The sequence below is a fragment of the Hyperolius riggenbachi genome, chromosome 10, assembly GCF_040937935.1.
Source record: "Hyperolius riggenbachi isolate aHypRig1 chromosome 10, aHypRig1.pri, whole genome shotgun sequence".
Lineage (NCBI taxonomy): Eukaryota > Metazoa > Chordata > Amphibia > Anura > Hyperoliidae > Hyperolius > Hyperolius riggenbachi.
In genome coordinates this window covers 151689840-151703525 of record NC_090655.1, presented here as the reverse complement: position 1 = coordinate 151703525, position 13686 = coordinate 151689840, and the positions used below count along the sequence as shown (strand labels likewise).

Below are 13686 nucleotides of genomic sequence, written 5' to 3'. Positions count from 1 at the left end.
GCCGGATGTCAGGTCTGGCTTCTTCTGCACTCTAATCTGCGTTTCACGCGGGCGCGCTAATTTCATCGGACGTCCTCCGGGCTGTACTGCACAGGCTCAGAACTACTGAGCCTGCGCAGTACAGCCCGGAGGACGTCCGATGACGTCAGCGCGCCCGCGTGAAACGCAGATTGGAGTGCAGAAGAAGCCCGACCTAGCAGCCGGCCTGGCCAGGTCGGCCACCGGGAGCCTGCGGAGCAGCGCCGAGGGCACATCCTGCCTGCCACGGGCTGGAGGAAGCCCCAAGTAAGTGGATTTTTATTTTTTTTTACCTCACCTTGAACCTTCCCTTTAATTTTATCTAAAAAGAAACATACATCTTATTTGTATGTTTACACACATTTTAAATCTTACAATTTTTATTTTATGATATTGGTCCTTTAAGCCCCAAGGTCTGAGCTAGCAATGAAGGTGGTGGTGTGGACTTTAGCATTTCTGCCTTAGGTCAGGTGCTGGAAGACGTTGTCTGGACCTGTGTGAAGTGAATGGAAAATGGAGGTTGCCATCTTTATTATTTCCTTAAAATACCAGCTGCTTTGTTGTCTTTAGGCGTCGGTAGTCTAAGTCACATACCTGCAACAAGCATGCAGCTTGTGGAGTCAAAACACCTAATTCATCCTGCACCGTTGACTCAAAAAGTATTATAGGATCAGCACAAAAGCCACTTCTCTAGAAGGCAGCAGTCAATAGCAATCATAATCCTCTCATATCTGTTTTCCTTCAAAGGGTCACTGAGCCAGACATACAGTATAACCTTTTGAAACAACACTCTTATTTAGAATCACTGAATCATCCAAGGGCCATTAAAGCAGTAGTTATAAAACAGTGGAAGTGAATAATATTTTTATTTGTTGTATTAAGTAAAGATGCTTTCTAAACATTATTTATTCAGGAACCTGTTATGACAACATCTTTATGTATTACAAAAAAAACAAAAAAAAACAACCTTATTTTCACAGTTTCAAAAATACTGTACAAATAAATGATTCTGTAATGATGCAGTACATCTAAAACAGAGTGTTTTATAGTATAGTAGTGACACACTACTCAACTTCAGAAGCATACAAAGACATAACCAAGACTTAACTTGTGATATGCATCATATGTATTTTGGGAGTCCTATGAAAATTCTTACACCACAGCTGCGGAGACCAGTAAATTCTTGTTTGTTGGCTGTCAGATATATTATTGTCAAAAACTGGAAGGAAAAAACAAACAAATCAGAATAAGGAGGACCCATCTCCACTTGCCACGATCCGCTTGAACAAGTCGATCGCCGGCATTTTACCGATCTCTAGTGCACCGTGATTTACATCACCGTGATTTACATGTAAATCACAATGCACTTTTTCCATTAGCGTTTCCATTTTTTCCAAGCTCAATCATAGTATAGCACAATTATTGCCACCTCAGGAGGAAAAGAAGCTTTTGCAAGCGCAAACACATTTGTGCTTGTGCTTGCAAGTGGAAAAGGAGCCTTACGTACGCTAAGTACTATGACGCCCATATTTTTGAATCTATGAAGGTCAAGCATTATTTTGATTTTTGTTTTGTCCAGAACATGCATCTGTTGTGCTTCAGAAATAAGTGTCCCAGACCCTACTGTAGCTGTACGCTTCAAAATCCAGTCAGGCAGAGGCGGCCTTTGGGGGGGAGGGGGGGAAGTGGAGCGATTGCCCCAGGCCCCGCACCTGAAGAGGGCCCCGCATGTCATGCCCGCTATACCATGCTCATTTTGTTGTTGGTGAGGGAAAGGTCTACAGAAATCTAGCGGTTTGTGTTCTAAGCAGTGTGTAATTTACAAATACTCAGATCTTCCTTTTTTGTTTAATGCGCCTTATATTTTGCACCGACCTCCCTTTTATTGCTTAGGTTTCTGTCTACAGCACACTTTACTGTACTGCAGCGGCGTCACTAGCCCTATGTTAGGGGGGCCCGTGGCCCCAACATGTCCTAGGATGCCCCTAATCTATTTACAGGGGTGCCCGCTGCCCTCCCCGTGCCACCCCCCCCCCCCCCGCGCGCTGGCCACCGCTGCCAGCATCAGACCTCGATCAGCCAGATCCACTAGTGCGGGCGCTAGGACCTAGCGGAAACCGCACTGATATGCGGAAGTGACATCACTTCCGCATATAGCGCGTGGTGGGTCCGTGCGCCCGCTCTAACTACTCGCCAGCTGGTATGACGCTGCTGGCTGTGTCAGGTGAGGGGGGGCGCCTGTCACTCACTACCTAACTGGTGGTCCCTGTCACTACCTAACCTGGGGGGCGCCTGTCACTCACTACCTAACCTGGGGGTCCCTGTCACTCACTACTTAACCTGGGGGTCCCTGTCACTCACTACTTAACCTGGGGGTCCCTGTCACTCACTACCTAACGTGGGGGGGGCCTGTCACTCACTACCTAACCTGGGGGTCCCTGTCACTCACTACCTAACCTGGGGGCACCTGTCACTCACTACCTAACCTGGGGGGTGCCTGTCACTCACTACCTAACCTGGAGGGTGCCTTTCACTCACTACCTAACCTGGGGGGGCGCCTGTCACTAACTACCTAACCTGGGGGGTCCCTGTCACTCACTACCTAACCTGGGGAGCGCCTGTCACTCACTACCTAACCTGGGGGGCGCCTGTCACTCATTACCTAACCTGGGGGTCCCTGTCACTCACTACGTAACCTGGGGGTCCCTGTCACTCACTACCTAACATGGGGTCCCTGTCACTCACTACCTAACCTAGGGGCCCTGTCACTCACTACCTAATCTGGGGGTCCCTGTCACTCACTACCTAACCTGGGGGTCCCTGTCACTCACTACCTAACCTGGGGGGCGCCTGTCACTACTTAAACTGGGGGGCTCCTGTCACTACCTTAACTAGGGGGCACCTGTCAATACCTAAACTATCCAGGCCAGCCAGCCCAGCATCACCACCAGCCAACCAGCCCAGAATCACTGTCAAAAAGGTCACAGCATCACCGCCAGCCAACCCGGCCACAGCATCACCGCCAGCCTGGCCACAGCATCACTGCCAGGCCTTTCAGCCTATACATCATCCCCAATCCAGCCAAAAACAGTATTATCAGGCATAGCAGCCAGTAGAGGAGAATTCAGAAGCCAGGGGAGAGGTGTCTACCATATTAAGGGGGCATTCTGCCTATTTATGTGAAATGCTGTCTATTTATGTGCCTCATGACTGCTGAATTTGACTTGTTGGGGGCCTCTTGATTGCCGAATTTGTCTTGTTGGGGGCCTCATGATTTGTTGGGGGCCTCAAGATTGCTGAATTTGTCTTGTTGGCCTCATGATTTGTTGGGGGCCGCATGATTGTTGAATCCGTCTTGTTGGAGGTCACGATTGCTGAATTTGTCTCTTGCGGGGCTTAATGATTGCTGAGTTTGTCTTGTTGGGGGCCTCATGATTGCTGAATTTGTCTTGATAGGGACCTCACGGTTGCTGAATTTGTCTTGATGGGGGGCCTCATGATTGCTGAATTTGTCTTGTTGGGGGTCACATGATTGCTAACTTCAAGACTATGGGAAAAGCTGAATCATCATCATCATATAAGACAATAGCATTAAACCTACTTTTTTTTAGCTTTTTAAACAGAAAATAAAACTGGGAGGTTCTAAAAAAAATTGAATACATTTTTCAGGAGTAGGATGGATGAAATTGTTTATCTTCACAGTTTATTTTCAACTTGGATTTTCCATAATGTTCATGTATGAGTTAAAACGTTTGTACAGTATTTGGTTTAAATTGCTGTTGCCACTTTGCGGTAGATAAGTAACTTTTGGGTTGCAGTTTGGGCACTCGTCCTAATCTAATGTCCCGCCATTGCTAAGTTCATGTAAATTTGTCTCCACCCGTGACCACACCCACATTCTTGTCCATGGCCCACCCATTTATCGGTGCCACATAACGTAACCCTCATATTTTTCGGTACGCTAGCTGAAGTGTGCTGATCTCTGCTGCCTACAGTATGTACAGTATGAGCTGTTCTCTAGTGCCTGCACTGTGTGCTGATCTACCTCCAGTGTGTACAGTATAAGGTGTTACTCTGTGCCTTTACTGATTGTAAACCAGCTGTATTGTATGCTGATCCCTGCTACTTTCAGTATGTACAGTATTAGCTGTAAAGTCTGGTACACACATACAATTTTGATTAGCCAATTTTAGCTCTGTTCATAAAGTTATTGTCTGTTGGCCCACTTACTGCATGGGGGTGGTAAAATTGGTCAGTGATTGACCAATCAAAATTGTATGTGCGTATTCATCTTTGATCTATGCCTATACTGATTATAAATTATCTAAATAAAGAACAGGGGGCTCCATTCAATATTTCGATGGGCAGGCCCGTTATCTGTAGCTTACACAGCTGCTAAGTTCATGTACATTTGGCCCCACCCAAGGCCACGCCCACTCACTGCATGACCACGCCCATTTTTGCAGCGACGCGTTGAGCGTGCCACATATACCCCCCACCTAGTGCCCACAGGTGCCACAGATCTCCAAGGACCCTAGGAACGCCCATGCTGTACTATGCCATTTGCATTTTTGTAATGAATTTCTGCACTAACATAAAGCTTGCCAAATGTCAGATTAAGGTAACATGCAAGAGCCTCAGCCTGAGGGCCCCAGGGGCATTTGGGTCAGTCGACTATGGACTGGAGCTGGAGGGGGCTCAGGCTGGAGCTCCCAGACTGGCTGGAGATTGGTGCTAGGTTTAATGGGGAGCTAGGGATAGGTACAGGCTGGCTGGGGAGCTAGGGATAGGTACAGGCTGGCTGGGGAGCTTGGGGTGTGTACCAGACTGGCTAAGGATGGGTGTTAGGCTGGATGGGGAACTGTGAATGGGTGCTAGGCTGGCTGGGGAGCTGCAGAAGGGTGCTAGGCTGCCTTGGAGAGCTGGGGATGGGTACTCCGCTGGTTGAGGATGGGTACTAGGCTGAATGAAGAGCTGGGGATGGGTGCTAGGCTGGCTGGGGATGGGTGCTAGGCTGGCTGGGGGGCTGGGGATGGGTACTAGGCTGGCTGAGGAGCTAGGGATGGGTGCTAGGCTACCTTAGAGAGCTGAGAATTGGTACTAGGCTGGTTGGGAAGCAAGGAATGGGTTCCAAGCTGACTGAGGAGCTGGGGATGGGTACAAGGTTGGTGAGGAGTAGGGATGCTCACTGCACTCCGCTGAATTCCAGTTTCCACGATTCCGGTCGGAAATTGGCGATTCCTTTCCGTCGGAACGGAATTGCTATACCGTTCCGACGGAATTCCGGAATTGCTATGCGTAATTCTGTCGGAATGCGGATTTTTTTTTTAAGCCAATCACAAGGAAGACCTAGAAGAAGGTTAAAGTGAACAAGATTTCTGCATGAAAATCGGATTTTCAGCACCAATTAGAGGCTTAACAGAAACCAACCAACAGCATTTCTGCATAAAAATCGGAATTATTTCAACACCAATTGTAATTGTAATGACCGCCGTGGAACCACCTCTAGGTCACATAGCCTACGTGACAACTCCTGCTGCTCCAAACCAAAATTATAATGACCGTCGTGGAACCACCTCTAGGTCCCATGGCTTACGCGACAACTCCTGCTGCTCCAAACTAAAATTATAATGACCGCCGTGGAACCATCTCTAGGTCCCATGGCTTACACGACAACTCCTACTGGCTGGGGATTGGTGCTAGGTTTGATGGGGAGCTAGGAATAGGTACAAGCTGGCTGGAGAGCTAGGGATAGGTACAGGCTGGCTGGGAAGCTTGGGGTGTGTACCAGACTGGCTAAGGATGGGTGTTAGGGTGGATGGGGAACTGTGGATGGGTGCTAGGCTGCCTTGGAGAGCTGGGGATGGGTACTCTGCTGGTTGGGGATGGGTACTAGGCTGACTGAAGAGCTGGGGATGGGTACTAGGCTGACTGAAGAGCTGGGGATGGGTGCTAGGCTGGCTGGGGATGGTTGCTAGGCTGACTGGGGGGCTGGGGATGGGTACTAGGCTGGCTGGGGAGCTGGGGATGAGTACTAGGCTACCTTGGAGAGCTGGGAATTGGCACTAGGCTGGTTGGGAAGCAAGGAATGGGTTCTAAGCTGACTGAGGAGCTGGGGATGGGTACAAGGCTGGTGAGGAGTAGGGATGCTCACCGCATTCCGCGGAATTCGGTTTTCCGCGATTCCAGTCGGAAATTGGTGATTCCTTTCCGTTGCTATACCGTTCCAACGGAATTCCGGAATTTCTATGCGTAATTCTGTCAGAATGTGGAATTTTTTTAAGCTAATCACAAGGAAGACCTAGAAGAAGCTTAAAGTGAAAACAACAAGATTTCTGCATGAAAATCGGATTTTCATCACCAATTAGAGGCTTAACAAAAACCAACTTACAGGATTTCTGCATGAAAATTGGAATTATTTCAGCACCAATTGTAATTGTAATAACCGCCGTGGAACCACCTCTAGGTTCCATAGCCTACGCGACAACTCCTGCTGCTCCAAACCAAAATTGTAATGACCGTCGTGGAACCACCTCTAGGTCCCATAGCATACGTGTCAACTCCTGCTGCTCCAAACCAAAATTGTAATGACCGCCATAAAACCACCTCTAGGTCCCATAGCCTACGCGACAACTCCTGCTGCTCCAAACCAAAATTATAATGACCACCGTGGAACCACCTCTAGGTCCCATGGCTTACGCGACAACTCCTGCTGCTCCAAACCAAATTTATAATGACCGCCGTGGAACCACCTCTAGGTCCCATGGCTTACGCGACAACTCTTTCTGCTCCAAACCAAAATTATGATGACCGCCGTGGAACCACCTCTAGGTCCCATGGCTTACGCAACAACTCCTGCTGCTGCTGCAAAAAAAAAAAAAAAAAAGCCCACTGGAACAGTCACTAGGACCCATGGCCTACGTTTATCAAAAACGAGGTTTCAATTGAGATTACTGAAATGTTTCTGTCGGAACGGTTACGGAATTCAACGCGGACGGAATTCCGGAATTCCGTGGAATCGGAAATTGCACTTTCCGATCATTCCTAGTGAGGAGTTGGGGATGGGTGCTAAGCTGGCTGGCTGTGGAGTGTGTCTGGATAGAAATACAAACTTTGTTCTCCCTATTCAGCCTAGCACCCATTCCAGGCCAGCCTAGAACCCATCAGTTGGTTAAAGGCCACAAAACCAATATAACAATAACAACAATAAGTAATGTCATCAAACGGCGAATGGTAGTACTATTGTCCGTTTGAATACATTACGTATTGTAATTGTTCCTATATCAGTTAGCTTAGTGCCTTTAACAAGTTTTTAAACAATAATAAGGCATACTGCATAAGAGGTGGATAAGTCCGTGAGTGTGGTGGTACGGTATATGGCCTACACTTATGGCCCTAGGCCCCGCATATGACACTCCCCCAGGCCCCGCGTACCCTAGGGCCGCCTCTGAGTCAGGAATATCTGGTTGCCCATTTTAAAACGAGTAGTAGCAGTCTAATCATCATAGCTCCACCACTTCATCTATTTTAGGCCCGTTGCATGGCAGCTAAGCCTTCATTTCTGGCAACAAGAGGGACGCGTCAAGGTCTATTATAGACAAGACACAAAACATTTATATTGCACTTTTCTCTTGGTGGACTCTAAGCGCCAGAGCTGCAGCCACTAGGGCACGCTCAGTAGGCAGTAGCAGTGTTAGGGAGTTGTGCCCAAGGTCTCCTTACTGAATAGGTGCTGGCTTCTTGAACAGCAAGAGCCAAGAATTGTGCCCTGATCACCTGTGTCAGAGGTAGAGCCCTTAACCAGCACACTATTCAGCAACTGCAAATACCAACTTCACTTCTTAACTTAAAGTGACACTGAAGGTAAAAAAAAAAACGTATTATATAACGAATTGTATGTGTAGTATGGACAATGTACTGGAAACAATATGAGACTTATATCTGTGCTGATCATGTTTTATTTCTTAGCTGGACTACACATACAAATCATTAAATCATAAGTTTATTTTCACTTCAGATTCCCTTTAAGGGCATGTGTTTAGTTTTGGTGCATATATAGTTGACTTGGATAGAACGTTATATAGACCAAGGGAATGTCAAGTCAACCATAAAATGTACACCAGTTCTTTTATGGTAGACAATGTATTTTAGCACATATGTAACAGTGTTTTTGTATTTCCGTTCCACAGACTCCACAAATCGTGACTCTCTAGATATGATAGAGAGATGTATGTGTATAGTGTGCCTGGATGCACCAACAGGTCTGGAGACGAATGAAACCAACAGAGCACTTCAGCTTCTGCATGGCGGAGGTATTGACAAAAATGGAGGAAATCGATGGTATGACAAGCCTATGCAGGTAATTCCAAGTTTCTCTTTGCAAGGTTAAAATAAGTATTCTGTAATTTACTGCAGAAGTATGATAATAATGAATTGTAAAAAGATGCTCAGACTGCTTTGTATGGCCAGAAAGAGACACCACTGTCATTTTGTCCTGGGTGAAAGCTTTACACCACGAGTAGTAAGTTGTGTCAAAATTATGAATCTTTTTTTTTTTTCATTTGCTGGTTTTATTTTTAGTTTCTAAAAGAGATGGATTGAAAAGCTTTGAAGTGTACAATATATGGTAATATTTTTATTAAAGTGGACCTGAACTCTTGCACAGGACAGAAGGAAAACATAGAGAAATGTGCCCTGTATATATTTAAACAGGCCCAGTCCGCCCATGATGCCAAGTGAGGCAATGTCCTCAGGAAGCAGAAGTCTGAGGGCAGCACCAGGCAGAAACAGGAAGTGAAGAGAGTGCCTGGCCAACCTGTACTGGGGGCAACTGTACCAGGCTAACCAATACTGGTGACAACTGTACCTAGCTATCAATACTGGGGGCACCTATACCTGGCTACCTACCTATTCCGAGGTTGTTTTTTGGGGGGCTCACCGCAGCTACAACGTGCGGTGCAGATTGTCGGGTGCTGTGCGATCATTCCAATTCGGAGGGGGGGGGGGGGGGGGGAGAGGTTTGGGCGCATCCTCACAATTTTGCCTCAGGCAGCAAAAAGTATAGAACCGGCACTGTATCTAGAGATAGTTTAGACTGTCTAAAGGAGCGTACACAAGCCTGATTTTCGCTCGGCGGATCGGTCAAAACCAGCCTTATCAGCCTGCCGACAGACTGTACACATGGGGATACTGTAGTCAGAACGTTGTTTGAACAAATCAGGCATGTGTACGCGCCTTAATTCCCCTTCCTCTGTGACTAATCACAAGTGTAATTTAATCTTGTCAGCCGTGTCAGCTCAGGATGAGACAGAGATACTGATTTGTAAACACAGGATGCTTACCCTATGTCTGCTTCCATGAAAGCAGGATGGCATAATTTGTATCCGATGTAACAAAGAAATGTTTTTGTTTCAAGGTTATTATGCTGTTGTGTATCTTTTAGAGCAGAGAAGAAGTTCTGGGTTCAAGTCCGCTTTAATGATTTAACCAATTCCAAGGATTGCTGTGAAAGTTATTGTTATTAACTTCCTTCTAAAAATGTTAATTGTGCTGATTCTGTTCCTCTAATAATTTTTGAGTTGCTGACCCAGAATGATTGTGCAGATCAAGTGTCCAAAAGCACAAAGATCCCAACGCAACCTCTTTCCCAGGACTGACAGCCTGGTCCACCGGTGCTCAATCCCTCTGTAGGTCACCACTTCCACACGACAGGATCCAAGAACAAGTATGAAGGAGGCACTCAACAGGTGGTAATTAAACTTGCGTTTAATAAAAGTAGCTTAACACGACATGTTTCAGGGTTTCCCCTTTCCTCAGGTGTACATGAGGAAAGGGGAAACCCTGAAACATGTCGTGTTAAGCTACTTTTATTAAACGCAAGTTTAATTACCACCTGTTGAGTGCCTCCTTCATACTTGTTCTTGCAGATCAAGTGTCTACTAAGTTGGCTGCATCAGGGACGTAGCAATAGGGGTTGCAGAGGTAGCCACCGCATCAGGGCCCCTGAAGGGTCCTCCCTCAACTATAGTATTAGCTCTCTATTGGTCCTGTTCTCATAATAATCACTTCTATAGATACTTTGAATAGTGGTAATTATTAACAAACTGCTCCCCATTCCCTTCTTGCACCTCTGACACTGAAGTTGCCATTGGCAGGTTTTGGTGCGCCACATCAGTTGTTATGTATAGAGTGCTTGGGGGGCCCCATTGTAAAACTTGCATCGGAGCCCACAGCTTCTTAGCTACGCCACTGGGCTGCATGCTTGTTCCAGGTGAGTGCCTCTGTAAAACACTATTGCCAAAAGATCAGACTGTGAGACACTATTGCCAAAAGATCAGGCAACTGGTATTATTCAACCACTTCACACCTAGACCTGTTTTCCCCTTATGGACTAGAGCAGTTTTGACATTTTAGCTATGCCCCTATTGAATTAGCAATAGCTTTATCTCTTCTTATGGCACCTTAGTAATATACTGTGTACATTACGGTTTTCAAGAAAAAAAATAGACTTTTTTGGGGTGTTTTTTAACCATAGGAGTTATTTTATTTCCTATGTATTGTATGTAATTTTTCACCCATTATTATTGTAAAATTATTGTTGTTTTTTTCTGCATTATGTACTCCCCCACCCGCACACGTACTGTAATGATAGTAAACATAAATCTAAAAGGTAAAAAGGTAAAATCAAAGGTGTATAGAAAGTGTAATTTGTTGCGTTATAATGCAGGGGGGTGGTTTCAAAAGTGCACCCACTAACGTGACAGCAATGGGAGGTTATAGGAGGTGGCTAAACTGACTTTCCTAGTAATATCCCCCCTTTCTTACAGCTTGCCTTGGAGACCTAGTGGTTCCCCTTCTGAATTACCTCCAGTCTAAAGGTCTCCCTCTCTTCCTATATTTTCCCCTGGTAGTCTAGTGCTCTCTTCCCCTTTATAGCTTTCCTTTGTAGTCTAATGCCCCCCCTCCCCTTATAGCTTATCCTGGCAGTCTAGTGGTCCATGTTTCCCCACCTTATAGCTGTTGCTGGTAGTCTAGTGGTCCCTTACGCCTGCTTATATTTTTCCTGGTAGTTCAGTGGTCTACTCTTCCTGTTACAGTAGGTCCTGGTTGTCTTCTGGTTCCTCTCACTCCATATATACCCTATGATTTCTCTTTGCTGAATCTTGTGGGGTGCTGTGGTTGGCAGAAAAAAAAACACGTGCTTAATCCACTACCCATAATAGGAGTGAGATGATCCACGGTAAGCGGCACGCTGTTGGGTGCGGCACACAAGTGATCCCAGGGGGAAAGTTGCACAAAATATCTCACTTTCATCCCACTTGCAGTGTTTTTTGATGCTAGGGATTCAGACTGAGAGATACAGTAATATGTGTAGCTCTTGTAATTTGTAGGAAATATTAAGAATATTAAGAAAGATTGACCATCACAGGAATCAGATTCAAAGAACATCACCATGCATATAGTTTTCCCTGGTAGTCTAGTGGCTCCCCCCTTACATTAATTCTCTGGTAACATTTTCTGTGTTCATCACCCAGGGCAACAATTGCGGTGTTAACCAGGGTGTTTCACCCCTTTTTGCCGAGAATCGTATCAACAAGATGCAGTGCTAGTAAGTTTCTCTCACCTATCCAATTCCTCCTCCAATTTACTCCCCTCACTTGTATGGATGCCAGTACGGATGCCAGCATCTTATATTACATGTACTGGGTCCCAGTTTAATGATCCAGTACAGGAGACCGGCATCAGATCAAGCCAGAGGAGAGAGCCAAAAGGCCACAGGAACCAGAAGAGGTGAGAGTAATTACCATCACTGCTTCTTGCTGATTCCAATGGGAGAGCAGAGGGGTGACCTGTCAGGGTGAAATACAACTGTTGCCAGGGTGAGCACTTCAGACTAACATGAGAGAGAAAACATGAATATAATGCAGAGTCATTGACAAGTTATCAAAAGGAAATACAATGGCACCCTCCATATTGCTCGCTTCAAGTTCATCAAAAAATAGTTTTATTTGTAAAAAAAATATTACTTTATTAAAACGTTTTGAATTATGTTTTATTTGAAATCCTATCTAAACTCAAAACTGAGCATCTAGGGTTCATTTCCATACATGACATGTTCACCTGCATTAGCATGCATCTGGTTGCATGCATGATTAGGTGTACATTGCCCCCTGTGCCTCAATAAAAAGATGGCTACCTACAGCACTCACATGCTGGAACACATACTAACAAGAAAATGTTAGTGATGGACTGGGACTGGGATTGGGACATTGAAGAGAATTTCAGACAAGACTTTGCAAAGACATCTGATGGATAATCCAGGGGTTTAGTGTGCCTGACCAGGAAAAGGGGGCAAGAAGTATCTCTCTTCTTCCCCAAACCGTTGACAGCAGGCCACCTTTAACACAGGGGTACCTTGCATGAAGGGTGGCAAACCCTCCTTCTCCTTGCAAAGTACAAGTAGTCCCTGATTATTGAATGAGATAGGGACTGTAGGTTTGTTTGTAACCTGAATTTGTTTTTAGGTCACAACACTGTGCCATCACTGTTCCTTGTGCATCCTCCGTTTCACCCTGAAGGGCTTTGTCAAGAGTGCTGTACAAGGGGCAGTGCTATATACAAAATATACATTCACATCCCCACACACACCAATTCACAACAAAATGCCTCCCAGCATAGTATTGCCCAAGTCAGAACCAGGCCAACGGAAAGTAAGAGTAACCAAAAACCTTAATTGTGTCTGCATACAACCCTGCGGTGGGAGGCTTCGGTAGCTCCCTGATGTTACCTCTGTTAACATGCCAACTAATCCATATGACTACTATAGTGCTGTTTCGATCGGCAACATTCCTTTTCATCTTAGTAAACTGCATATTGATCGCCCAGAGAACGACAGCAGGAAAAAAGGCTGCCTGCTGAGGACGAAAAGGGTGCCGCCATAAACTTTAATGCAATTATCGTTAATACGGCGAAAAAAATCAGAAAAAAGGGCACCGCGATAAATATCGTTAACAACATTAGAATATTAAAGTTTTTAAAGTATGTTATCGTTTTAGAAGCTTATAACGTTATAGTTTTTGTCATATTATTTTGTTTGTATGTACAGATTTTACGTTATCAAAGATATTATCATTTCTTTGTGGAAAAGGCTGTTTCTGCAGAGGGAGGGGTTAGGGTTAGGCACCACCAGGGGGGTGGTTAGGGTTAGGCACCACCGGGGGGGGGGGTTAGGGTTAGGCAACTCCAGGGGGTGGTTAGGGTTAGGCGCCACTAGGGGAGTGGTTAGTTTTAGGAACCACCAGGGGAGGGTTCTGTGCGAGAGTAGGGTTGGGTTGAGCTGTATTGTTGAATTACGCAACGATTTTTAACATTAATATGTTTTCGTTATTATTTACTGTCTGTTTTAACAACGATATTTATCGTTATCCACCGGCGCCATTTTGTTATCCAGCCGAGCCCTTTTTTCATGCATGCCAGAGCACCCTCTGCATGAATGGGTGCAGTGAAAACATTTCTTGTTTAACTACCATTTTCACAGAGACTATCCAATAGGCCCTGCTCTATCACCAGCATCATTGATACAAATATATGCACCAATTGAAACAAATGATAACTGTCATTGTATTGAGAGTATTTAGTCCTCTGAGCATGGAGTGGTTACTTGAATCC

General features: G+C 45.6%; 1 protein-coding gene and 1 long non-coding RNA gene across 4 annotated transcripts in view; one reads left to right on the top strand and one right to left on the bottom strand.

Moving 5' to 3' along the window:
* The window catches only part of LOC137536591 (uncharacterized), a 156340-nt gene that overhangs the window by 42015 nt on the left and 100639 nt on the right, over positions 1-13686 (bottom strand). The gene's annotated exons all lie outside the window — the stretch shown is intronic.
* Positions 1-13686, top strand: part of CHAT (choline O-acetyltransferase) — a 146628-nt gene that overhangs the window by 59004 nt on the left and 73938 nt on the right. The window contains exon 8 of the mRNA XM_068258835.1: positions 8208-8377. Coding sequence (XP_068114936.1) covers positions 8208-8377 — 170 coding nt within the window. The remainder of the gene's footprint in view (positions 1-8207; positions 8378-13686) is intronic.